At 48.6% G+C, this 25,243-nt stretch overlaps 1 protein-coding gene across 2 annotated transcripts in view; it reads right to left on the minus strand.

Annotated features, from left to right (window-relative positions):
- Positions 1 to 25,243, minus strand: part of LOC115474405 (uncharacterized protein DDB_G0271670-like) — a 655,547-nt gene that overhangs the window by 222,110 nt on the left and 408,194 nt on the right. For both annotated transcript variants that reach the window (XM_030209864.1, XM_030209856.1), the window contains exon 13: positions 14,038 to 14,080. In XM_030209864.1, the coding sequence (XP_030065724.1) occupies positions 14,038 to 14,080 (43 nt within the window). The remainder of the gene's footprint in view (positions 1 to 14,037; positions 14,081 to 25,243) is intronic.

The following is a 25,243-nucleotide window of genomic DNA, read 5'->3' on the forward strand; positions in this document are numbered from 1 at the left end:
TATTGCTAAAAATAAGCATCTACGGGGTAAATATTCAATTGGCAGCAGTGATTTTTTTTTTTTTTTTTTGCCATCACCAGCATTATTCCCGGAGATTAAATGCTGGTCCATGTGCAGGCACTACCACTGAATATCTGGGTTTACACAGATAGGAATGTGTTTTATGCAGTCTGATATGGGCTCCTTAATTTAGGTGGTTAAGTACTTAATTTCAGCACTTAACCATATAAATGCCAACTCCGCCCTGGACCACTCACAAAATTGCCAGCTTTCACTTTGTAGTCTACAGAGGTGTTTCTGGGGTATCTTAGTGGGTCCTGAGGCCTAAGTTATGATATGTTTTTTTTCTGATGGTAAAACCACGTGAAGTAGAAGAATGCCATCCCCTATAAACATAGTGAATAGAGAACCAAGGAGTAGGATAAGGAGGGGATGGTCCTTCCAAGAACACGAGACTAGAAGATTCTTGTACACTGTGTACAAGAATCTTCTAGTCTCCCTAGTGTTCTTGGAAGGCCATCCCCTCCAAGCCATTTTCTGAGCCACTCTGTCATGGTTTCTCCAAATTCCCTGCCTTGCAGTTTTGTGAAGATCTGCTATGCTAGCAAGGACACTGTCTGCCTAAATACCACCTTTTTCTATTGTTCACTGGGGTGTGAGAGGTTCTCAGCCATAGATAGCTTGAAAAACCTTGGATGGCAACATTGTATTGGTAGCAGTGAGAACCAGTTCTGACAGAGAGGGGAAAGGCAGATGTACTCTGAGGAGGCTAGAGGTTTGGATTCAAACTCAGGATCAGGGGCAGTGAAGACACAGTCACAGCTAGTGAGGGATGCTGTTCCTGTCCTGCTTGATAACAAACAAGTGCTCTGGAGAGAAGTAAGAAGTAATCATTGTCTGGCACCTGACAGAATTCAATAGACTCTGTGCCCCATCAGCATAATTAGGTTCCCAGCCTCTCTGAAAAAGATTGCTTAGTTCAGCAGAAGAGAAGAGAGAGCTGGCACAAGAAGAGAAGATTTATAGTGCCTGGGATCCCATATACCTAAGAACTTTGACATCCCTGACTGAGAGAAGAAGCCTTTCTTGCTTTCCTGACCATCTTGCTAAGGAAAGAGTGAAATTCGTCACCTGGAACCCACAGGGTGAGTTTGGAACACTACTATAGTTTGGGCTTAGCTAGAAATAACTCCTTGTTCAGTGAACAAGGAAGACTGATCTAATTGGCATGTGAGGGCTGTATTTTACCTTGTTTGGATTTGTAGTGTATAATTTTTTTCTAAGGAAACCAATCTTAGTAACTTTCAAGAATTATTAGTGCTTTGTATCAGTTCAGATCTATTTAGTGATTCATTTGTTGCCTGAGAGAGATTTTGCATGCTAGTTTATTTTTGTACTGTTTTTTTCTTATCTACAATAAAACAGATTCACTATCTGTGCCAGAGCTTGCATAATCCAGTCATTTCTTTTCCCAAATGTAATGGTACTTATAACACACCTCCTAGATGGTGTTTGTGACTTATGTTAAGTAATCGTGCCATGTGTTTTTGTTATCGCTACAGGTCTAGCACTATATAAAGCGATTTAATCGGCCAGGAGCTATTTCTGGCCAGTTAAACCGCTTTGAATATCGACCCCTAGTTTTCTAAGTACTGACATAAGTGGCGTAGCAAGGGGGGGGGGGGCAGGAGGAGCGGTCCGCCCCGGGTGTCAGCTCGGGGGGGGGGGGGGGGGGGGTGCTCCCTGCCAGCTCCCCCCAAGGGGGAAGCACGATGACATCCCCCCCCCCGACCCAGTGCCTACCCTCCTCAGCTCCCTCCAACCAGCTGAGCACCCTACCTTTAAAGAAATTTCGGAAGCTGTGGAGAGACGAAGCGCAGCGCCTCGCGCCTGCAAGTAAAAGAAGCGTGGATCGTCATCGGGCCTCCCCTCACGTTGTCTGTCCCACCCTCCGCTGACGCAACTTCCTAATTCCGCAAGGGCAGGACAGACAGCGTGAGGGAAGGCCCGATGACTATCCTTGCTTCTTTTACTTGCAGGCGCGAGGCGCTGCGCGCCTCGCCTCTCCACGGCTTCCGAAATTTCTTTAAAGGTAGGGTGCTCAGCTGGTTGGAGGGAGCTGAGGAGGGTAGGCACTGGGTCGGGGGGGGGGGGGGGTGTTGATGCGCTGAGGGGGGGGTGTCATCGTGCTGCACCCGGGGGGGGGAGGGGGGTGCAACGGCAAACTGCCCCGGGTGGCAGCCCTCCTTTCTAAGCCACTGACTGACATACTTTATTTTTCCATTAGATCATTACAAACCAGAGACCCACTTTCAATCATCTCTTTGCCAGACACTTATTGATATCCAGAAGATCTAAATTTTCCTCTAGGCACAATAAGCTGCACCTTCTCTACAGGACCAATTGTATGCTTTGAAATAGTGACCAAGCCTGGCTGCAATCATATGTTGTGCTTTTGAAAAGTATTTTGCTATGTAGACCATCCTCCAGGAAAGGGACCATCTTTTCATTGCTCTTTAGAAATATGTGATGTCTCCCCCTTGCTTGTTTATATAGAACTAGTAAAAAAAGGCCCGTTTCTGAAAGAAATGAAACGGGCGCTAGGATAATGATGATGTAATTGCAATTATGTTGTTAACAGTACCATTACCAAAAATCAGGGTATATAATGAGTGTGTGTGTGAGACTGTGTGTGGGCACTCCCTTCCACATCAATTCCCCCTTTTCCCATCAGTAGCAGGGACGGCCAAATTTCAAGGGGGTGTCGTGTCGGAGGTATAGATGTCTTTCTGATAGAAACATCCAATTTTGGACATCCTTAACTGCCCATTGCAGAAATGTCCAACATTTGGACGTCCTCTACTGCTCCATCACAGAAATGTCCAAATTTTGGACATCCTGAATGCCTCCCTTCGGGCCTCCTTCCCTCCCCGTGTCCCGCCCTCTTCTGACGCAACTTCCGCGAGGGCAGGACGCAAGGAGGGAAGGAGGGCCGAAGGGAGGCATTCTGCTGCCTGCAGCACTGCTTTCACGGAAGTGAAACTGCGATGTCAATGCAGGGGGCCCGGCTCGGTGGTGGACAGAGGGGGGAGCAGTGGCTGCGGCGACCTCGGGGTGGGGGTGGGGGATGAGCAGCGGTGGCGGCAACCTCGGGGAGGGGGGCATCGTGGCGGGAGTGGCAGGGGCGGCCTTGCCCCGGGCCCGGCCCAGTCTCTCGGTGGCCCTGGTTGGAGATGTTGGTGCAAACTGGTAGCGCGGGTGCAGTGGCGATGGAGAGCTAAAGAGGCTCCCACGTTGCGTGTGGAGGAGGTGAAACTGCGATGTCAATGCAACGTTCCAATGTCTCTCACTGCGTTCGTAACCATCTCCTGACGTCAGGCAAGCAGGCTTCTACTGCGGGAGACTGACGTCAAGAGATGGTTACAAACGCAGGTAGACACATTGGATCGTTGCAGGAGCAAATTATTATATTAGATAGTGCTACTTCTTTGCTCATATGGATTAACTTGTAACTAGATTTTCTTGTAAAAATGATATAAAATCTACAAAAGAAAAATACAGTGAATACAATCAAACTATTAGCTGAGCTGTAATTATCAAAAAGAAAGATATAATAGGAAATAACATTTTTATTTTTACAGGTCTTTGATAAACTGGTTCGTTTTGTTTCTGATGTGTATTCACAGGTATTGTACCAGTGCAGTGAATGTATGATTTATTTATATTATTATGTTTAACTGATTTGTCTTGTGTGTTATGATCTTATATTATGATTGCACTATTGCACATCGCTGAGAACTCTCAAATTGTGCAGTTTCTAAATGTTTCTCTTCCCAAAAGGATGTATGCAAAGTCCTTGAAGATTTGATATGACATTTCTCTCCTTGAACATGATCCCTGCATGCAAAGTGACAGTGTGAGCAGGGCCGGTCTTAGCAAGTGCGGGGCCCTATGCAGACCAATTTGGTGGGCCCCGCCCACCCTAGCCCCGCCCTGGCTCCGCCCCCACCCTAGCCCCACCCCATTGATAAGATTATTCCATTTTTAGAAAATTTTTTTAATTATGAAATTTCAAATAAAGACAAATGACGCTAAACTTGTACAAAAAAAACTGATTGAAATAATAAGCAAAATGCTATCATGAAACCATAAACAGCACTAATTCCAAGGACAAGACGAGCTACAACCTTATGCGTGGCATGGAAAGCCAACTTTAATTACACCGGGCTCTAAAACACCAGTGCACAACCTAGTGAAAAAAAAACAAAAAAACAAAAATGGCTGTACACTATACGCTAGCAGAATACTGCACCTTCCTTGATCACATCTGAAAAACACATGAAGGCAAAATACTGAACTGGAAAGTAACCTCAAGAAGTCAGAATCAGCATGCAGCAATACTACAAAAATTGAAACTTACATGAAAAATATCACAGATGCACATTTCCAAAAACTGACATATTCCAATTAATAAATCCTGAATAAAATAGTTTTTTCTACCTTTGTTGTCTGGTGACTTTGTTTTTCTGATTATGCTGGCTCAGTATCTGATTGTGCTGATATCTGTCCTCTTAACTCCGTTTCCAGGGCTTCCTTTCCATTTATTTCTTTACTTTCCGCCTTTCTTCTTCATTTCTTGCCCTACATCCGTAAGTAAAAGCTGGGTCCTCCGCAGACTTGACTGTCCAGTGGATCCAGCTTCTGCCTATTTTCTATATCCATGTGCACTTTTTCTCCTCTCTTCCTTTTCCCTCACCTCATCTCCTTCCTCACTCTTCCCTTGCCTCCATCCATGTCCAGCATTTCTTCTCTCTCCTCCATCCACCCATGTCCAGCAACCCTCCTGTCCCCCCTGCCATCCATCTATGTCCAGCAACCCCCCCCGTCCCCTCTGCCCTCCCCTGCCATCCACCCATGTCCAGCGACCCTCCTGTCCTCCCTGCCCTCCCCTGCCATCCACCTATGTCCAGAAACCCCCCTCCCATGCCATCCACCCATGTCCAGCGACCCTCCTGTCCCCCCTGCCATCCACCTATGTGCAGAAACCCCCCCCATCCCCTTTGCCCTCCCCTGCCATCCACCTATGTCCAGAAACCCTCCTGTCCTCACTGCCATCCTGTCCAGAAACCCCCCTCCCCTGCCACCATGTCCAGCGACCCTCCTGTCCCCCCTGCCCTCTCCTGCCATCCACCTATGTGCAGAAACCCCCCCCGTCCCCTTTGCCCTCCCCTGCCATCCACCTATGTCCAGAAACCCCCCTCCCCTGCCATCCACCCATGTCCAGCGACCCTCCTGCCCTCCCTGCCATCCACCTATGTCCAGAAACCCCCCTCCCCTGCCATCCACCCATGTCCAGCGACCCTCCTGTCCCCTCTGCCCTCCCCTGCCATCCACCTATGTCCAGAAACCCTCCTGTCCTCCCTGCCTGCCCCTGCCATCCTGTCCAGAAATCCCCCCTCCCCTGCCACCATGTCCAGCGACCCTCCTATTCCCCCTGCCCTCTCTTGCCATCCTCTTCTCCCCCCCAACCAAGGAAGGTTAACTTTTCTTTTAAATTTACCCTCCATCGCCGCCGGGAATCCAGCACAGCAGCGTCAGTGAAAACGCTCCTCCCCTCCCGAGTTCCCCCGACGTCTGTAGCAGAACAGAAGCTCTTCCTGATTCGTTCATTCTCATTGTCCCGCCTCCCGAGTTCCCCCGACGTCTGTAGCAGAACAGAGGCTCTTCCTGATTCGTTCATTCTCATTGTCCCGCCCTCGGGGGCGGGACAATGAGAATGAACGAATCAGGAAGAGCTTCTGTTCTGCTACAGACGTCGGGGGGACTCGGGAGGGGAGAAGCGTTTTCACTGACGCTCGCTGCTGTGTTGGATTCCGGCGACGGAGGGTAAATTTAAAAGAAAAATTATCGTTCCCCTTGGTTGGGGGGCGAAGAAGAGGGCGGGCAGGGTGGCAGTAAGCATGGCGCGGCGGCGCCGTGCCATGCTTACCTGGCTTGTTGTTTACGTCGGTGCCCTGGGAAGAGGCTGACTGAGGCGTGCCGCGCAGGGCCCCCCTAAGCGCGAGGCCCTATGCGGCCGCCTCGGTCACCTCGGCCTAAGACCGGCCCTGAGTGTGAGCTCCCTATTCCATATTTAGTCAATGCAATCTGATACTGAAGCTGATGTAACAGAAGCTCTAGAAGGCTCTAGAGTCCCACCATTAAAATAGCTGAAGAATGTAGTTGTTTAAGCCAACAGTGTGATAAAGGTAGAGTCATTTAGTCCTGTGAGACCTTCAGGGCCCACTACAAAGGGCACAAAGTCAGCTAAGGGACTAATATGGCCAGTGGCTGATAAATACTTTTAGCAGTGAACAAAACGAAAAAATATATATATAATCCGTGCTGTAGCAAAGCAATATACAAAACAAGAGCCATGGTCAAAAAAATAAATAATAGATTAATAGATAAGAAAACTAAAAATATAAAAATGTACAAAAAATCCCCCTTCAAAGCATACAATCAGAATACGTGTGCAGGCATTAAACTAAGATCAGGTATAAACACATTACAGAAATGCCCACAATGTTTAATAATGCAGAACAGCAAATGGACAACCTCCACAGCTTTAAGAAATTCTTGTTTTCATGGTATCCCACTACTACTGCTATTTATCATTTCTGTAGAGTATCCAAGCATCTCTCAGTATAGAGGCTGACTGTTGCTATACTGCATTATCGAAGATTGTAGGCATTTCTATAATACATATTAACCCCTGATGCATGCAAAACAAGTCAGGTAGTTCAATGTTGTTAGTCTGATGTCTATATATTTTGACTATATGCTTTTAAAAGTTGCATTTTTTTTGTTTTTTTAATTTATTTACTTTGTTTTGTCCATTGCTCTTGTTTTGTGTATACACGCTAGTAGTACAACGAAAGACTAAGCTTAAGATATTTTTCTCTTTTTGATTAATGAATTATTAGAGCTTTTGCTCTTTGTTGCTGAAGGAGTTCCCCCACTTGTATGCCAATTTGGGCTTCAATTATATAATCCTTTTTTGTGAATGATTTAAAGCTAGGAGCTACTTTAAATCTGCATTTTTCTATGTTCCCTTTTTTGCTCTGATTGCTTTCTACTGTAAACCAATTAGATATGGTACATGTAAAGCTGAATAAGAAATTATTAAAATAAACAATATACTGGATTTGTTCTTTTGGTAGCAAGGCTAATTTTTGACAGTTTAAAATAAATCGTTGATTCCAAAAGTTAAACTGTCATCTCAATAGCTTGTTTGGCTTCCCTTTGGAAAAAAAAACTTTGACTAACTAGTCTTCTGGGTAGGGACTACTATGGTCTGGAAGCAAGCTTCTGTCTCTTGAAAGATCCTTTTGCCAGAGAGAAGGTAAAATTATGTATAATCATACCTGATAATTTTCTTTCCATTAATCATAGCTGATCAATCCATAGACTGGTGGGTTGTGTCCATCTACCAGCAGGTGGAGATAGAGAGCAAACTTTTGCCTCCCTATATGTGGTCATGTGCTGCCGGAAACTCCTCAGTATGTCGATATCAAAGCTCCATCCGCAGGACTCAGCACTTAGAGAATTACACCCACGAAGGGACACTCTGCCCAGCTCACCACCGCCGAAACGGGGGAGGGGAATTAACCCAGCTCATCCCCACACAAGTGGGGGAGGGGAATCCGTCCAGCTCATCCCCGCGGAGCGGGGGAGGGACACCACACCCGCTGATGCGGGGGGATCTGGCTTATCCTGCAACCGCAACCGCGGGAGGAGCTGACTGACCCTAACACCGCCGAAGCGGGAGGGGTACAAAACTGCCCTACAGCCGCACGAAGCGGGAGGGAGTGCCGGCAGAATTTTTAAGTCTCAATCCAGCCCCGTAAAACGGAGGGGAGAGGAATGCAGCAGCTCACTGTAACACAAACTCGTCTTAACTCTTGAAGAATCCAAGTGAAAAACTTGAACACGAAGTCTTTCTGAAGTAACTGAAGACTGAACTTGAACCTGAAATGCAACCAGAATAAAAACAGTACAGATATCTGGGAGGGGCTATGGATTGATCAGCTATGATTAATGGAAAGAAAATTATCAGGTATGATTATACATAATTTTACCTTCCATATCATCAAGCTGATCAATCCATAGACTGGTGGGATGTACCGAAGCAGTACTCACCCAGGGCGGGACATAGAAATCCCTGACCGCAACACTGAAGCTCCAAACCGGGCCTCCGCCCGAGCAGCCACAGTCAAGCGGTAATGCTTGGAGAATATATGGGCCGAAGCCCAAGTTGCCGCCTTGCATATCTCTTCCAAGGAGACGGAACCGGCCTCTGCCATCGAGGCCGCCTGAGCTCTTGTGGAGTGAGCCTTCAGCTGGATAGGCGGCACCTTCCCCGCGGCCACATAAGCCGCTGCAATGGCTTCCTTGACCCATCTTGCCACTGTAGGCTTAGCAGCCTGCAGACCCCTACGAGGACCTGCATACAGGACAAACAGATGATCCGATTTCCGGAAATCATTGGTCACTTCCAAGTATCTGAGGATGACTCGTCTCACATCCAGATATTTAAGAGCAGAGTACTCCTCTGGGTAGTCCTCCCTACGAAAGGAAGGGAGACAGAGCTGCTGATTCACATGGAAGCGAGAAACAATCTTGGGCAGAAAGGAAGGCACTGTGCGAATAGTCACTCCTGCCTCAGTGAACTGCAGAAAAGGCTCTCGACATGAGAGCGCCTGGAGCTCGGAAACTCTTCTGGCTGAAGTGATAGCCACCAAAAAGACTGCTTTCAACGTCAGGTCTTTCAGAGATGCCCTTGACAAGGGTTCAAACGGCGGCTTCTGCAATGCTATTAGCACCAGGTTGAGATTCCACGCAGGCACCACTGAGTGCAGAGGAGGGCGCAGGTGATTAACTCCCTTGAGAAAGCGCACCACATCTGGCTGCGAAGCCAGGGAAGCACCCTTCAGGCGGCCCCTGAAGCAAGCCAGAGCCGCTACCTGGACTTTAAGGGAACTGAGCGACAGGCCTTTGTCCAGACCTTCTTGCAGGAACGCCAACACTGAAGAAATTGGAGCAGTGAAAGGAGAAAGTGAGCCTGCTTCACACCACGCTGCAAAGATACGCCAAACCCTGGCGTAAGCAGTAGAAGTAGAGCGCTTCCTCGCTCTCAGCATAGTGGCGATGACCTTGTCTGAGAAGCCCTTCTTCCTCAGACGCTGCCGCTCAATAGCCAGGCCGTAAGACCAAAGGGGGAGGGATCCTCCATCACCACGGGACCCTGATGTAACAGGCCCTGCTCCACTGGCAGCCGCAGAGGATCGTCGACTGAGAGCCTGATCAAGTCCGCATACCAGGGACGTCTGGGCCAATCCGGACCCACCAGGATTACCCTGCCGGGATGCTTTGCCACCCGGTCTAGCACCCTGCCCAACATGGGCCAGGGCGGGAACACATAGAGAAGCTCTTGTGTCGGCCACTGTTGGAGAAGAGCATCTACTCCCAGGGATCGAGGGTCCCGTCCTCTGCTGAAAAAGCGCGGCACTTGGCAATTGGCCGATGACGCCATCAGATCTAGGCTCGGCTGGCCCCAGCGCTTCGTGATGTCCAAGAACGCCTGAGCAGATAGCTGCCACTCTCCGGGCTCCAAGGTATGGCGACTGAGAAAGTCCGCCTTGACATTCATGACTCCGGCAATGTGGGCCGCTGACAGCTGTTCCAGGTTCGCTTCTGCCCACTGGCATAGACTCATAGCCTCCTTGGCTAGAGGGGCGCTCTTGGTACCTCCCTGGCGGTTGACATAGGCCACAGCCGTGGCATTGTCCGACAGGACCCGTACAGGCTTCAACACCAGTACCGGGATGAACTCCAAAAGCGCCAACCGAATGGCTCTGAGTTCCAGGAGGTTGATAGACCACTTTGCCTCTGCAGGAGACCAGAGCCCCTGCGCTGTCCTTCCCAAGCAGTGGGCTCCCCAGCCCGACAACGAGGCGTCCGTCGTGACGACAATCCACTCTGGGGTCACCAGAGGCATTCCCGCAGACAACTTGACTGTCTGCATCCACCAGCTCAGCGCCTTGCGCACTGCTGGGTCCAAGGGAAGGCGCACCGCATAATCCTCCGACATCGGAGTCCAGCGCTGCAGCAAAGAGTGTTGAAGTGGTCTCATATGAGCCCTGGCCCAGGGCACAACTTCCATCGTGGCCGTCATAGAGCCCAACAGCTGCACATAGTCCCAAGCCCGAAGGGGAGAGGCTACTAGGAACTGGGCCACCTGAGCCTGAAGTTTGACAATCCGATTGTCTGGCAGGAACACTCTGCCCACTTGGGTGTCGAATCGAACTCCCAGATACTCCAGGGACTGAGTCGGGCGCAGCTGGCTCTTCTCCCAGTTGATGATCCATCCCAGGGAGCTCAAAAGAGCAACTACCCGGTCCACAGCTTTGCCGCACTCTGCATAAGAGGGGGCTTGGATCAACCAGTCGTCCAGATAAGGATGGACTTGTACTCCTTCCTTTCGCAGGAAGGCCGCTATGACCACCATTACTTTGGAAAAGGTCCGCGGAGCAGTAGCCAACCCGAAAGGGAGGGCTCTGAACTGGAAGTGTCGGCCCAGGACTGCAAAACGCAGAAAGCGTTGATGAGGAGGCCAGATGGGAATATGCAAGAATGCTTCCTTGATGTCCAAGGATGCCAGGTACTCCCCTGCCTTCACTGCCGCTATAACAGAGCGGAGAGTCTCCATGCGAAAGTGCCGCACTTTCAAGGCCCGATTGACCCCTTTGAGGTCGAGGATAGGCCGGACAGAACCTCCTTTCTTTGGTACCACAAAGTAAATGGAGTAACGCCCCTTGCCAAGCTGACTTTCTGGCACCGGAACGACCGCACCCAGGCGGATCAGATTGTCCAAAGTCTGCTGCACTGCCACAGCTTTGACCGGAGACTTGCAGGGAGAGAGTACAAACCCGTCTCTTAAGGGTCGGCAGAACTCTAGCTTGTAGCCGTCTCTGATGACTTCCAGCACCCAAGCGTCTGAAGTTATTGTGGTCCACTCGCCCAGAAACGAGGACAGCCGTCCTCCAATCTGCACTGGGGCGTGGACCAAGACCCCGTCATTGGGTACGAGACCCTGGGGGAGGACCGGAGGGAGCACCTCCGGGACGGCGGTCTCTGCGAAAGGAATGCTGCTTGGGGGAGAAATTCCTCTTAAAGGAAGAGGGGGCAGAAGAACCCGACCTGCCCGGGCGGTACCGACGGGCTTCCTGAAACCGTCCTCTGGAGGTACCGGGACGAGCACTAGCCCGAGCCCTGACCTCTGGTAACTTCTTGCCCTTAGACGTGCCGAGATCGGTCACGATTTTGTCCAGCTCGACCCCAAAGAGCAGCTTGCCTTTAAAAGGCAATCTAGCCAGGCGGGATTTAGAGGCGTGGTCAGCAGACCAATGTTTCAGCCAAAGCCACCGCCGCGCAGAGACTGTCTGAGCCATGCCTTTAGCTGAGGCTCTCCAGACATCATACAGCAAGTCTGCCAAATAGGCTAAGCCCGATTCCAGGGCCGGCCAATCAGCCCTCAAGGAATGATCCGAGGGGGAAGCCCGCTGCATCATAGTCCGGCACGCCCTGGCCACATAGGAGCCGCAAACTGAGGCCTGCAAACTTAAAGCAGCTGCCTCAAAGGACGACTTTAAGGCCGCCTCCAATCTTCTGTCTTGGGCGTCCTTTAGGGCCGTGCCACCTTCCACCGGCAACGCCGTTTTCTTAGTCACCGCAGTGATTAAAGAATCCACGGTAGGCCACAGATAGGCCTCACGTTCACTCACAGCCAAAGGATAGAGGCGGGACATAGCCCTAGCCACTTTAAGGCTCGTTTCCGGGACATCCCATTGAGCCGCAATTAAGGTGTGCATGGCATCATGCATGTGGAAGGTTCTAGGCGGGCGCTTCGTCACCAGCATAATGGCAGAGCCAACAGGGGCTGAGGGAGAGACGTCCTCCGGAGAGGAAATCTTCAAAGTGTCCATGGCCTGTAACAACAGGTTGGGCAAATCCTCTGGGCTAAAAAGCCGCGCTGCAGAGGGGTCATCCGCTCCAGCCGAGCGGGGATCTATCTCCTCCAAGGAATCCGGAAAGGATCGTTGGGAGACCTCAGACACGCTGCCCTCATCTACATCGGAGGAGACAAAAGTCCTCCAAGGCCTGGAAATCAACCCGAGGGCGTTTACCTCTGGGAACCTCAACCTCTTTATCAGAAGAGGGAGCAGGGGCAGCGTTATGCATGAGGAAAGCCTGATGCAGCAGCAAAACAAACTCGGGGGAGAAACCCCCCAGACTGTGCACTTCCGCAGCCTGGGCAACAGCCCTAGACGCACTCTCAACCGGCGCTCGCAATAGCGGGGGAGAGACATGCTGCGCATCCAAAATGGCGTCCGGCGCGAAACTCCGTGAAGGAGCCGCGCGGGAAGAACGGCGCTTAACTTTAGCCGCTTTGTGCCGTCGCCCAAATTAAGGGCGTTCATGGCATTAATGTCTCCAACCTCAAGGGCGGCCCCGAAGAAGCCGTCCGAGCCGCGTGGCCGGCCAAGATGGCGGAGGCGAGGAGCGGGGGATGGGCGTTTATGGCGGGAAAAAACCGCCACGCCGGAGGAACGACCGGGACATTCATCGGTCACTAAACTATCACCCATCAAGGGCGAGTCAGGTTGTAAAACCCCCGCATCCCCTCTAGAAGCGCTCCAGCGATCCGGGGAGCGACCCTTTGCGCCCTCGCCCTCCGACGCCATTGCCACGAGGAGAAGAATCGGGGAACCCCCTGCCCGCTATAAAAAGGTAAAAATTACCTGCTGTCCGCTCCGAGTTGTAACGACCTGGTGTCCCAGTGAGTAGCTGCAATAGACGCTTAAATAAACGTTGAAATAAACGCCTTTAAAGACGTTAAAAATTTTATTTTTTTTTTTTTTTTTTTTTTTAACGGAGCCAGCGGGAGGGGGGAGAAAAGGAGGGACCTGGCACCACCAGGTTTGCACTTGCTCAAAAGAGCCCTCAACCCCAGGCACTCAACAAAACCTAAAAATTAGGCTTGGAGGCCTAGCCAGAGCTGCTGCTGTGTGTGACCACCACCTGCTGAGATAGAGAACATACTGAGGAGTTTCCGGCAGCACATGACCACATATAGGGAGGCAAAAGTTTGCTCTCTATCTCCACCTGCTGGTAGATGGACACAACCCACCAGTCTATGGATTGATCAGCTTGATGATATGGAAGTGATTCTTTCACCCGGATGCTTGTCCCGCAATTTCAGAATAATCCACTTGCATCTTACTTTTTATTTTGACTAAATTTTGTTGGTACAGGAATCATTATACTTCATTTTAAAACTTGGGTCTCAGGAAAATTTTTCATAGTAACAATATGGATCACCATAGTCCATTCTGGTGCATTTATAATTAATGAATGTCCCTGATGGCCTTTTCCAGGCCAGAGGGGCAGTTTTAATTCCTCCCACCAGCTCTCCCCGAGGCGGCATGTGTTAAATTAAAAAAAATTTACAGAAGGAGAAAACAAATGGGAACAGGGAACAAATTTGGAGCAAACAGAAATACAAAAAAGAAAGAGACCAAAGAACAAAGAAAGAGTGATTGGTAGCAGATGTGCTGTAAGTCCCATGCATGTTCAGAAAAACTCAGGTTTAAAAAAATATATATTTTTGAGAGTATCTCGTGTTGGTGCAATAACCATTTCTGTGGCTCATTCACTCCTGCATGCTAACAGAAAAATACAACTTTTAAAAATAATTTCTATATAAATAAACTAAAACAAAATTAACCAGGTATACTCAACAACACTTTGAACTGAATAAGTGTTGTTCAGTAACCAGATAAAGCTATGTTGCTCAATGGGCTTTTGAGCATGGAGCTACAAGGCTCTCTTTCCCATTCTGTATAGGAAAATACTTATTTGACTTAGGTCTTGTATGGAGTTCCTGAATATGATGTCACTTAAATGTGGTACTCAGATAATATGAAGCATATTTACTTTTGTAGATGCATCTTCATTAGCTCCATAATCTGGATCCCACCTAAAATGTAAAATATTTTGGAATTAAAGATAATCCTAAAAACCATATTTTAAAGGATTTTTAAATGTTAACAAGATTAATATGTTCCACAAATGTAAACTGAATTTCATGACACAGATTGATGATTAAATAAAGCTTGTTAGTAGACAAGAGAAACCCAAATGTTATGCTGGGGTTGGCCTTTATAAGCTCAGGAAACACAAAATCTTTTTCTAGATTGCATCGTTAAATCATCATCATCTTACCAGTAATATAGTTCTTTCCTTGGACGTCAACTGAAACCAACCCAGCATCCAGAATTGCTTCTATTTGTACCATGGTAGGTGCAGCGGATGCTTGCAGCATCGGAGCCTGTGATTTTTTAAAATAATACACTACAGTGAAGAACGTCCATAAAGGACGCTCCTGACGAGCACTTGGCACTTGAGGTGTATTTGGCATGCGCAGAACAGCCAGCATTAACGCTTTGCTGCTCTGCGCATGCTTGAGCAGCTGATTCTCCGACTGTTTTACGAGGGAATAGAGAATGCAAGTGAGCTACAATGAGTAGCTCATTTGTATTCCCTTTCCTTGATGCATAGCCGTTCCCTACCAATTCTCTATGGAATTTGGTACGGAACGGCTCTAACGACGAATTTAGTGAATCCCCCACTAAGAGCAAGGAGCTGTTTGCACCAAGTGAGAACATATTTCGTCTCACCAACTCAGAGACAGTCATCTATTTGGCACTCCATTTATCCTCTACCACTGAGAAACTTGTCCATTTAACCCTATTTTCTGTTGCCTATTTTTTTAACCAGTTCCCAATATGAAAAAGGACACTGCACTGCTATCCCATAGCTATTTAATTTTCTCAGGGCGGGTATGAGGACGGGGAAAAAATGTTGGCAAGACAATTGACTGGTTCAAACAGAACTCCGACAACACCTTTGGCAGGAACTTAGGGTGCATGCGGAGGACTACTCTGTTGTGATGAAATTTGATATAAGGTGCATGTAGTACTACCAAGGCCTGAAGCTCACTGACCCTTCGAGCTGAGGTAACAGCCACCAAGAAAATGACCTTCCAGGTCAAGTACTTCAGATGGCAGGTATTCAGTGGCTCAAAAGGAGCTTTCATCAGCTGTGAGAGCGACGTTGAGATCCCATGACTCTGGTGGAGGTTTGAAAGGGGGCTTTGACAAAAGCAAACCTCTCATGAAGCGAACTACTAAAGGCTGTCCAGAGATAGGCTCACCCTCTACACGGCGAAGATAAGCACTAATCGCTCTAAGGTGAACTCTTATAGAGTTGGTCTTGAGACCAGACTCTGACAACTGTAAAAGGTATTCTAGCAGGGTATGTGTAGGACAAGAAAGAGGATCTAGGGCCTTGCTGTCACACCAGATGGAAAACCTCCTCCATTTGAAAGAGTAACACCTCTTTGTGGAATCTTTTCTGGAAGCAAGCAAGACTTGGGAGATACCCTCTGAAAGACCTAAGGAGGCAAATTCTAAGCTCTCAACACCCAGGCTGTGAGAGCCAGCGACTGGAGGTTGGGATGTAGAAGCGACCCCTCGTTCTGAGTGATGAGGGCTGGAAAACACGCCAATCTCCACGGTTCTTCGGAGGACAACACCAGAAGAAGAGGGAACCAAATCTGAGGCGGCCACAAGGGTGCAATCAGGATCATGGTTCCGCAGCCATGCTTGAGTTTCAGCAAAGTCTTCCCTACTAGAGGTATGGGAGGATACGAATACAGAAGGCCTGTCCCCCAATGTAGGAGAAAGGCATCTGACGCTAGTCTGTCGTGGGCCTGAAGCCTGGAACAGAACTGAGGGACCTTGTGACTGATCTGAGTGGTAAAAAGATCCACAAGGGGGTGCTCCACGCTCGGAAGATCTTGCGGACTACGCCCATGTTCAGTGAACACTTGTGAGGTTGCATTATCCTGCTCAACCTGTCGGCCAGACTGTTGTTTACACCTGCCAGATAAGTGGCTTGGAGAAACATGCTGTTACAGCGAGCCCAAAGCCACATCTGGACAGCTTCCTGACACACGAGTACGAGATCTGGTGCCCCCCTGCTTGTTGGTGTAAAACATGGCAACCTGATTGTCTGAATTAAGATTACTCGGTTGGACAGCCGATCTCTGAAAGCCTTTAGAGCGTTCCAGATCACTCTTAATTCCAGGAGGTTGATCTGCAGACCTTTTTCCTGAAAGGACCAGGCTCCCTGAGTATGGAGCCCATCTACATGAGCTCCCCACCCCAGGAGAGATGCATCCGTCGTCAGCACTTTTTGTGGCTGAGGAACTTGGAATAGTCGCCCCATGGCCAAATTGGATCGAATCGTCCACCACTGAAGAGAATTCCGAAAGTCGGTGGACAGTTGGATTACATCCTCTAGATCCCCCGCAGCTTGAAACCACTGGGAAGTTAGGGTCCATTGAGTTGATCTCATATGTAGATGTGCCATGGGCGTTACATGAACTGTGGAGGCCATGTGCTCCAGAAGTCTCAACGTCTGCCGAGTTCTGACCTGCTGAGACGCTCGAACCATGGACACCAGGGACAGAAGGTTATCCGCCCTTGCCTCAGGGAGATAAGCTCGAGCTGTCTGTGTTCAGCAGAGCTCCAATGAATTCCAATTTTTGGACTGGGGTGAGATCTGACTTGGGATAATTTATGACAAACTCCAGTAGCTCCAGCACCTGAATAGTCATTCACATGGATTCCAGAGCACCTTCCTTCGAGGTGCTCTTCACCAACCAATCGTCGAGATAAGGAAACACATGCACTCCCAGTCTGTGTAGCGATGCTGCGACTATAGCTAGGCATTTTGTAAACACACTGGGTACAGACTCCAGGCCAAAAGGCAGTACACGGTACTGAAAGTGCTGTGCTCCTAGCCAAAACCGAAGATACTTGCTGTGAGCTGGAAGTATCGAAATGTATGTGTAAGCATTCTTTAAGTCCAGAAAGCATAGCCAATTGCTCTCTTAAATCACGGGAAGAAGGGTGCCCGGGGAAACCATCCGGAACTTTTCTTGAATAAGAAATTTGTTCAGGGCCCTTAGGTCTAAGATGGGACGCATCCCCCCTGTTTTCTTTTGCACAAGAAAGTACCTGGAATAGAATCCCAGCTCTTCTTCCCCTGGTGGAACGGGTTCGACCGCTTGGGCCTTTAGAAGGGCGGAGAGTTCCTCTGCAAGTACCTGCTTGTGCTGGGAGCTGTAGGACTGAGCTCCCGGTGGGCAATTTGGAAGCTTGGATTACATATTGAGGGTGTATCCTAACCGGAGAATGGATATAAGAGGCCACCTTTGGTGAAAAAACATTAACCTCCCCCCCAACCGACAAGTCATCCGGTACGGTTACGTTTACTGAGGCTATGCAGAACTGGAGCCAGTCAAAAGCCTTTCCCTTGCATTTGCTGGGGAGGCGCAGTGGCCTTAGATGCACGCTGTTGACGAGAACGAGCGCACTGGGACAGAGCCTGAGCAGGCTGCCGAGAAGCAGAAGTGTACCTACGCCTAGCATAGGAATAGGGAGCACTCCTCTTCCCTCCAAAAAACCTCCTAGATGAGGAGGTAGTAGCAGAAGACACCCGGCGGGACAGAGAATCCATAGCATCACTGTGCTTCTTGATCTGGTCAACTACATCCTCAACTTTACCACCAAAAAGGTTATCCCCCCGGCAAGGAACATCCGCCATCCGCTGCTGTACCGAATGATCCAGGTCAGAGACACTCAGCCATGAGAGTCCGCGCATCACTATACCTTGGGCAGCGATCCTGGATGCTACATCGAATGTACCCCTGGCCAGGAATTTTCGACACGCCTTCTGCTGCCTGACCACCTGGCAAAAAGGCTCTGCCTGCTCCAGAGGAAGTACATCAACCAAGCTGGACAGTTGCCTCATCGAGTTCCGCAAGTGGACACTCGTGAAGAGCTGGTATGTCTGGATCTTGGCAGCGAGCATAGCGGCCTGATACGTCTTCCTCCCAAAAGAGTCCAAGGTTCTAGATTCTCTGCCTGGGGGCGCCAAGGCATGGTCCCTAGTTCTCTTGGCTCTTTTGAGGGCAGAGTCCGCCACCATGGAACTGTGAGGTAGCTGAGACCTCATCAATCCAGGTTCACCGTGGATCTGATATTGGGATTCAAGCTTTTTTCGGGATCACGGGATTAGACAGAGGGAATGACCAGTTTTGCATAAGGCCTTCCTTTACATTATGCCAAGGAGCCGTTGCAGCCTCTCTAGGCGAAGGATAATCCAGAACCTCGAGCATCTCAGCCCTGGGCTCATCCTCAACTCCATAGGGAAGGGAATAGCCACAGCCATTTCCTGGACAAAGGAGGTAAAGGATAAACTCTCCGGTGGAGAAACTCTCCTTTCTGGTGGAGGGGAAGGTTCAGAGGGAATCCCATAGGACTCGTTAGAAGAAAAGCTCCCGGCACCATGTGTCGAAGAATAATAATGACGGTGCTTCTTTGCCTTCGCTCGACACCCATCATCGAGACTCCTCGGTACCGATAAGGACGATGTGGAATCCTCACGCCTCCTCAGGGCCGAGTTCGACGAAGGGCGGTCCCGGGGGGGGCCTGCATAACAGGAGGCCTCGAGGCAGGTGGAGACCCACTTGATGCCTCACTGCTCCCAGTGCAAATTGGTCTTTCAGCAGCTATTACCTCCGCTCCCGACGTCGATGCTTCCCTCGATGTCGATACCGCCGACCTCGGTACAGATGTTGACGGACCGAGCCCCAAAAAGCTCTTCTCGTTGGGCTTCTCGAGATGCTTGGGTCTGTTTCTTCATATGAAGACACAGACTACAAGCGGCTGGGCTATGGTCGGGCTCAAGGCACTGGATACACCAGGCGTGGGTATCAGTACCTGAGATTGTCCGGTTGCATCGAGTACAATGTTGGAAGCCGCTGGGTGTCTTCGATGACATGGAAGGAAAAACGGCTTCGGCGAAATCAAAAGACACGATTGTGCCTGTTAAAAGAAAAAAGGGCACAAAAAATAGGGAATAACCCAGCCGCGTCGAAAAACAAAAGAAACTTTAAAAAGTGAAGAAGTCTAAAGACACTACGGGATTTCTTTTTTTCTTTTTGAAAACTGACAATAATAAAGAGAAATTATGAACAAAATAGCAAAAAATTCATGAAGACTCTTTTCCTGGGCCTGAGAGGAGCGGAGATAAAAACTTACCACACCTCAACGTGGAAAAAAGAAAACTGAGGGAACACACTCACGCAACAGATGGGAAACTGCAAAACTTTTTTTATATTTTGCTTGCAAAATGCCGATTCCTGGGCAGACGCGGACGCGACCCACATGTGAGAACAAGCAGCCTGCTTGTCCTCGGAGAAACCGTGTTTGTCTGTATGTTCAGTAATTTTGTTCTTTATAATTATTTTATTCAGCATTGATATTAGGCTCATTGGTCTGCAATTTCCAAGATTACTTCTGGATCACTTTTTAAAAACTGGCATTACATTGGCCACCTTCCAATCTTCAGGTACCATGGACAATTTTAATGATAGATTAAAAGGGGAGGGTGGCAATGTGTATTTTAAAATTATTGTTCCTATTATTTTTCTTGCTTTTTTTTCTTTAATAAAAATGAAAATTAAAAAAAAATGATAGGTTTAAGATTACTAATAGTAGATCTGTAATTTCATTTTGGAGTTTTTAGTACTCCAGGCTGTGTACCATCCAGTCTAGGTGATTTACTGCTCTTCAGTCTTTTGACTTAGTTTCTTACATCTTCCAGTTTCACAGAGATTTGTTTCAGTTCCTCTGAGTCATCAACTTTAAATACCATTTTTGTCATGGGCAGCTGCCTTACCTCCTTCTCAGTGGAGACCAAGGCAAAGAATTCATTTAGGCACCCTTTTACTGAGATGCATTAAGCACTAACATGTGCCTAACACAGCTTAAAATGGCATACCATGGGATGTGCTCAGGTGTCCTGTGGTAAGTGTCAAAGTGCATGCAATAAAACAAATTAAAAAAAAAAAAAAATATATATATATATATATTAGAAGGCTGTCTGGGCATGAAGAGTGGGTGTTCCTACACTAATTATTTATCACAGGTACTTTACCACACACTGATTAGCGCAGAAAAAGCACGTGAGGCCTTACCGCCTACAAAATGGGTGGCAGTACGTGCCTACATGTTAATTTTATTTTATGGCTGCCTGCTAATGGCAATATTAGCATACGGCTATTAATAAAAGAAATCGAAAGTAGTCATTTTTACAGAAAGCAGCATAAGCACAGGTAAGTTAAATGCAGAGCACTGATAAGTTTAGTTTGCTAATAAACTAAACCAAGGAAAGCTAGTAGAGAAGAACCTTGCTGTACAGATAAAAGCTGATAGTAAAAACTGTTTCCAACACATTAAAAGCAGAAAGCTGAGACTTCCGGTGACATCATTCAAAGAGATGGCATCAGTAGCCTGAAGCTGCTATTAACCCAAGATTAAAACAATGGGAATTGCACAGAACACAAGCACACATTTTGGACCCAATACTGTTGGTGTAGTTCACCATAAACAGTGATTCAATGGCATCCAGGAAAAAAAAACAGGGGAGGATTAAGCACTACTTTTCTGCGACTAGTCGTGCTGAACATAATGGATCACGTGGTGAGCCTGGTGTGGAGTTGAATTTTTGGGAGGATTGTGATTCGGATTCACAGGGTGAAATGGAGGATTCTAAATTTCCCACGGAACCGCTTACAAAGCACAATCTTCAGCTCATGCTACAAGAATTGAGAGAGGTGCTACAATGTGATGTGGTGATGCAATTTCGTGAGTTGAAATCCATGATCCAAGATGTATACAGGGGTCTGGAGGATATGGTCCCACATGTAGAGGAGAATGAGTGGCAGTTCGAGTCACATGCTACACATTTGGAAACTGTGCCTAAAGGCATTCAGCAGACTAATACCACAGTGGAGGCAGTACAGGAAAAAAACCAGATGATTTAGAGAATAGACTGAGACAAACAAATTTGTGTGTGGCCTCCCGGAATCAGAGGGGGCAGAGGACTGTAAAGCGATTGTAAGTGAAATTTGGTTGTAACTTCTGCAATCTGATCCTGCTAATAATCAGAAGCCACCAGATGATATGTATATAAAGCGAGCCCCATTGTGCCCTACGCACTCCGTAATCAAATAAATTAAGAGATATTGTGGTATGCTTTCGCTAGTTTGCTTTTAAAGAACAATTATACAACACGGCGCACAAAGCGGGATCGCTGAAGTATCAAAATCATATATTGGAAATATATGAAGACCTTTCCATGCTGACTTTGCAAAAGCTGAGAGGTTTTCATGAAGGGATTGTACTGCTGCGTAGAGAGTGGATCCGTTATCGGTGGCTTTTTCCTTTTGGTTTGACTTTTATGATAAGTGGGAAGCATAACAGAGTGAGAACAATGGAGGAGGCTCGCACTCACCTACATGCTGCAGGCCTCTGGAAAGATCCAGAGCCTATTGCAACAACAACTTCGGTGCCACCCCATCTGCTCCAAAATGGCAAAGAGTGCCAGCATGCAGCAATCGATTAATATGTCAATCGACTGATTCGACTCACACAGGACTTAAGAAGTGAAGTTTAGTCGCTGTCAGAATTAGTAGATACCACCTTCAGAGGGGTTGATACTGCTGTTTAGTTCACCTCTCATAGAAAGTTGAAATTATATTTTAAGATGTCCATATTATGTACAGTTTCTTAAGAATGCTCCTTGTTTAACTTGCTAGCTTGATTGTTCACTAATGACATAGGGTTACCTTGGGTTTGATCAGATTCATATCTTACTGATGGGTCCTGAGGGGGGGATGGGAATATTTAACACAGAATGGGATTTATAACACTCTTATTCATAGAATAACTTACAGGTGGAATCTGGAAGAAGCTGTAACTGGGGATTTTGCTTCTGGTCTCTCATTATTTGGTGAGTTGAAGATATGTGTGTTGCATCCCATGCTGGGCAATTTTTCATCTTCCTCATGGCGGTCAATGTTATAACCTGGAATGTGGCTGGGATCCATTCACCAATTAAAAGAAAGAAAACCTTGACTGCTTTGAGAAGACAGGACGTAGGGGTTGCCATGCTGCAGGAGACACAACTGACTGGGCCTGAGCATCAAAAGTTGTGCAGGGAATGGGTGGGACAGTGCTACTATTCTACAGGCCCGGTGCCCTGAAGGGCAGGTACAGCGATTTTAAATCAATAAGAACCTTCCCTTTCAGTTCCTGTGTTCCGCTGCTGATGACCAGGGCTGTTGGGTGTTACTCCATTGTACTTTGTATGGTAAGCCTTATGTGCTGGTGTCACTATATGCTCCAAATATTTATGATCACAGTTTTTTTTCCCTGCCCTACTGAGAGTTCTCACTCCTTTTCCAAAATGTACGTTTATCATAGATGAAGATTTCAATGTGGTGGCAGACCCAGACCAAGACAGAAAAAGCATGGGTGGGAGACAACCGTCAGTTACTCACTTGGGGGGGGGGGGGGGTACCCTGCTATGTCCCAATTTAAATCTCCTAGACAGAGAGGCATATTTTCAAAGCACTTTGGGAGGCTAAGTTTCATAGGTTTCTATGGAACTTTGGGAGGCTAAATGCTTTGAAAATGAGCCCCAGAGGGTGCTACATCCTGGGGAGATGAGGTTCATACACATCTCTCACGCACATTTGGCACAGACTCGTCTGGATTATATATTGCTCTCTGATGGTAAAATTATGTATAATCATACCTGATAATTTTCTTTCCATTAATCATAGCTGATCAATCCATAGACTGGTGGGTTGTGTCCATCTACCAGCAGGTGGAGATAGAGAGCAAACTTTTGCCTCCCTATATGTGGTCATGTGCTGCCGGAAACTCCTCAGTATGTCGATATCAAAGCTCCATCCGCAGGACTCAGCACTTAGAGAATTACACCCACGAAGGGACACTCTGCCCAGCTCACCACCGCCGAAACGGGGGAGGGGAATTAACCCAGCTCATCCCCACACAAGTGGGGGAGGGGAATCCGTCCAGCTCATCCCCGCGGAGCGGGGGAGGGACACCACCCCGCCGATGCGGGGGGATCTGGCTTATCCTGCAACCGCAACCGCGGGAGGAGCTGACTGACCCGAACACCGCCGAAGCGGGAGGGGTACAAAACTGCCCTACAGCCGCACGAAGCGGGAGGGAGTGCCGGCAGAATTATAAGTCTCAATCCAGCCCCGTAAAACGGAGGGGAGAGGAATGCAGCAGCTCACTGTAACACAAACTCGTCTTAACTCTTGAAGAATCCAAGTGAAAAAACTTGAACACGAAGTCTTTCTGAAGTAACTGAAGAGTAAACTTGAACCTGAAATGCAACCAGAATAAAACAATACAGATATCTGGGAGGGGCTATGGATTGATCAGCTATGATTAATGGAAAGAAAATTATCAGGTATGATTATACATAATTTTACCTTCCATATCATCAAGCTGATCAATCCATAGACTGGTGGGATGTACCGAAGCAGTACTCACCCAGGGCGGGACATAGAAATCCCTGACCGCAACACTGAAGCTCCAAACCGGGCCTCCGCCCGAGCAGCCACAGTCAAGCGGTAATGCTTGGAGAATGTATGGGCCGAAGCCCAAGTTGCCGCCTTGCATATCTCTTCCAAGGAGACGGAACCGGCCTCTGCCATCGAGGCCGCCTGAGCTCTTGTGGAGTGAGCCTTCAGCTGGATAGGCGGCACCTTCCCTGCGGCCACATAAGCCGCTGCAATGGCTTCCTTGACCCATCTTGCCACTGTAGGCTTAGCAGCCTGCAGACCCCTACGAGGACCTGCAAACAGGACAAACAGATGATCCGATTTCCGGAAATCATTGGTCACTTCCAAGTATCTGATGATGACTCGTCTCACATCCAGATATTTAAGAGCAGAGTACTCCTCTGGGTAGTCCTCCCTACGAAAGGAAGGGAGACAGAGCTGCTGATTCACATGGAAGCGAGAAACAATCTTGGGCAGAAAGGAAGGCACTGTGCGAATAGTCACTCCTGCCTCAGTGAACTGCAGAAAAGGCTCTCGACATGAGAGCGCCTGGAGCTCGGAAACTCTTCTGGCTGAAGTGATAGCCACCAAAAAGACTGCTTTCAACGTCAGGTCTTTCAGAGATGCCCTCGACAAGGGTTCAAACGGCGGCTTCTGCAATGCTCTTAGCACCAGGTTGAGATTCCACGCAGGCACCACTGAGTGCAGAGGAGGGCGCAGGTGATTAACTCCCTTGAGAAAGCGCACCACATCTGGCTGGGAAGCCAGGGAAGCACCCTTCAGGCGGCCCCTGAAGCAAGCCAGAGCCGCTACCTGGACCTTAAGGGAACTGAGCGACAGGCCTTTGTCCAGACCTTCTTGCAGGAACGCCAACACTGAAGAAATTGGAGCAGTGAAGGGAGAAAGTGAGCCTGCTTCACACCACGCTGCAAAGATACGCCAAACCCTGGCGTAAGCAGTAGAAGTAGAGCGTTTCCTCGCTCTCAGCATAGTGGCGATGACCTTGTCTGAGAAGCCCTTCTTCCTCAGACGCTGCCGCTCAATAGCCAGGCCGTAAGACCAAAGGGGGAGGGATCCTCCATCACCACGGGACCCTGATGTAACAGGCCCTGCTCCACTGGCAGCCGCAGAGGATCGTCGATTGAGAGCCTGATCAAGTCCGCATACCAGGGACGTCTGGGCCAATCCGGACCCACCAGGATTATCCTGCCGGGATGTCTTGCCACCCGGTCTAGGACCCTGCCCAACATGGGCCAGGGTGGGAACACATAGAGAAGCTCTTGTGTCGGCCATTGTTGGAGAAGAGCATCTACTCCCAGGGATCGAGGGTCCCGTCCTCTGCTGAAGAAGCGCGGCACTTGGCAATTGGCCGATGACGCCATCAGATCTAGGCTCGGCTGGCCCCAGCGCTTCGTGATGTCCAAGAACGCCTGAGCAGATAGCTGCCACTCTCCGGGCTCCAAGGTATGGCGACTGAGAAAGTCCGCCTTGACATTCATGACTCCGGCAATGTGGGCCGCTGACAGCTGTTCCAGGTTCGCTTCCGCCCACTGGCATAGACTCATAGCCTCCTTGGCTAGAGGGGCGCTCTTGGTACCTCCCTGGCGGTTGACATAGGCCACA

The sequence above is a fragment of the Microcaecilia unicolor genome, chromosome 1 (genome assembly GCF_901765095.1).
Source record: "Microcaecilia unicolor chromosome 1, aMicUni1.1, whole genome shotgun sequence".
In the NCBI taxonomy this organism is placed as follows: Eukaryota; Metazoa; Chordata; class Amphibia; order Gymnophiona; family Siphonopidae; genus Microcaecilia; species Microcaecilia unicolor.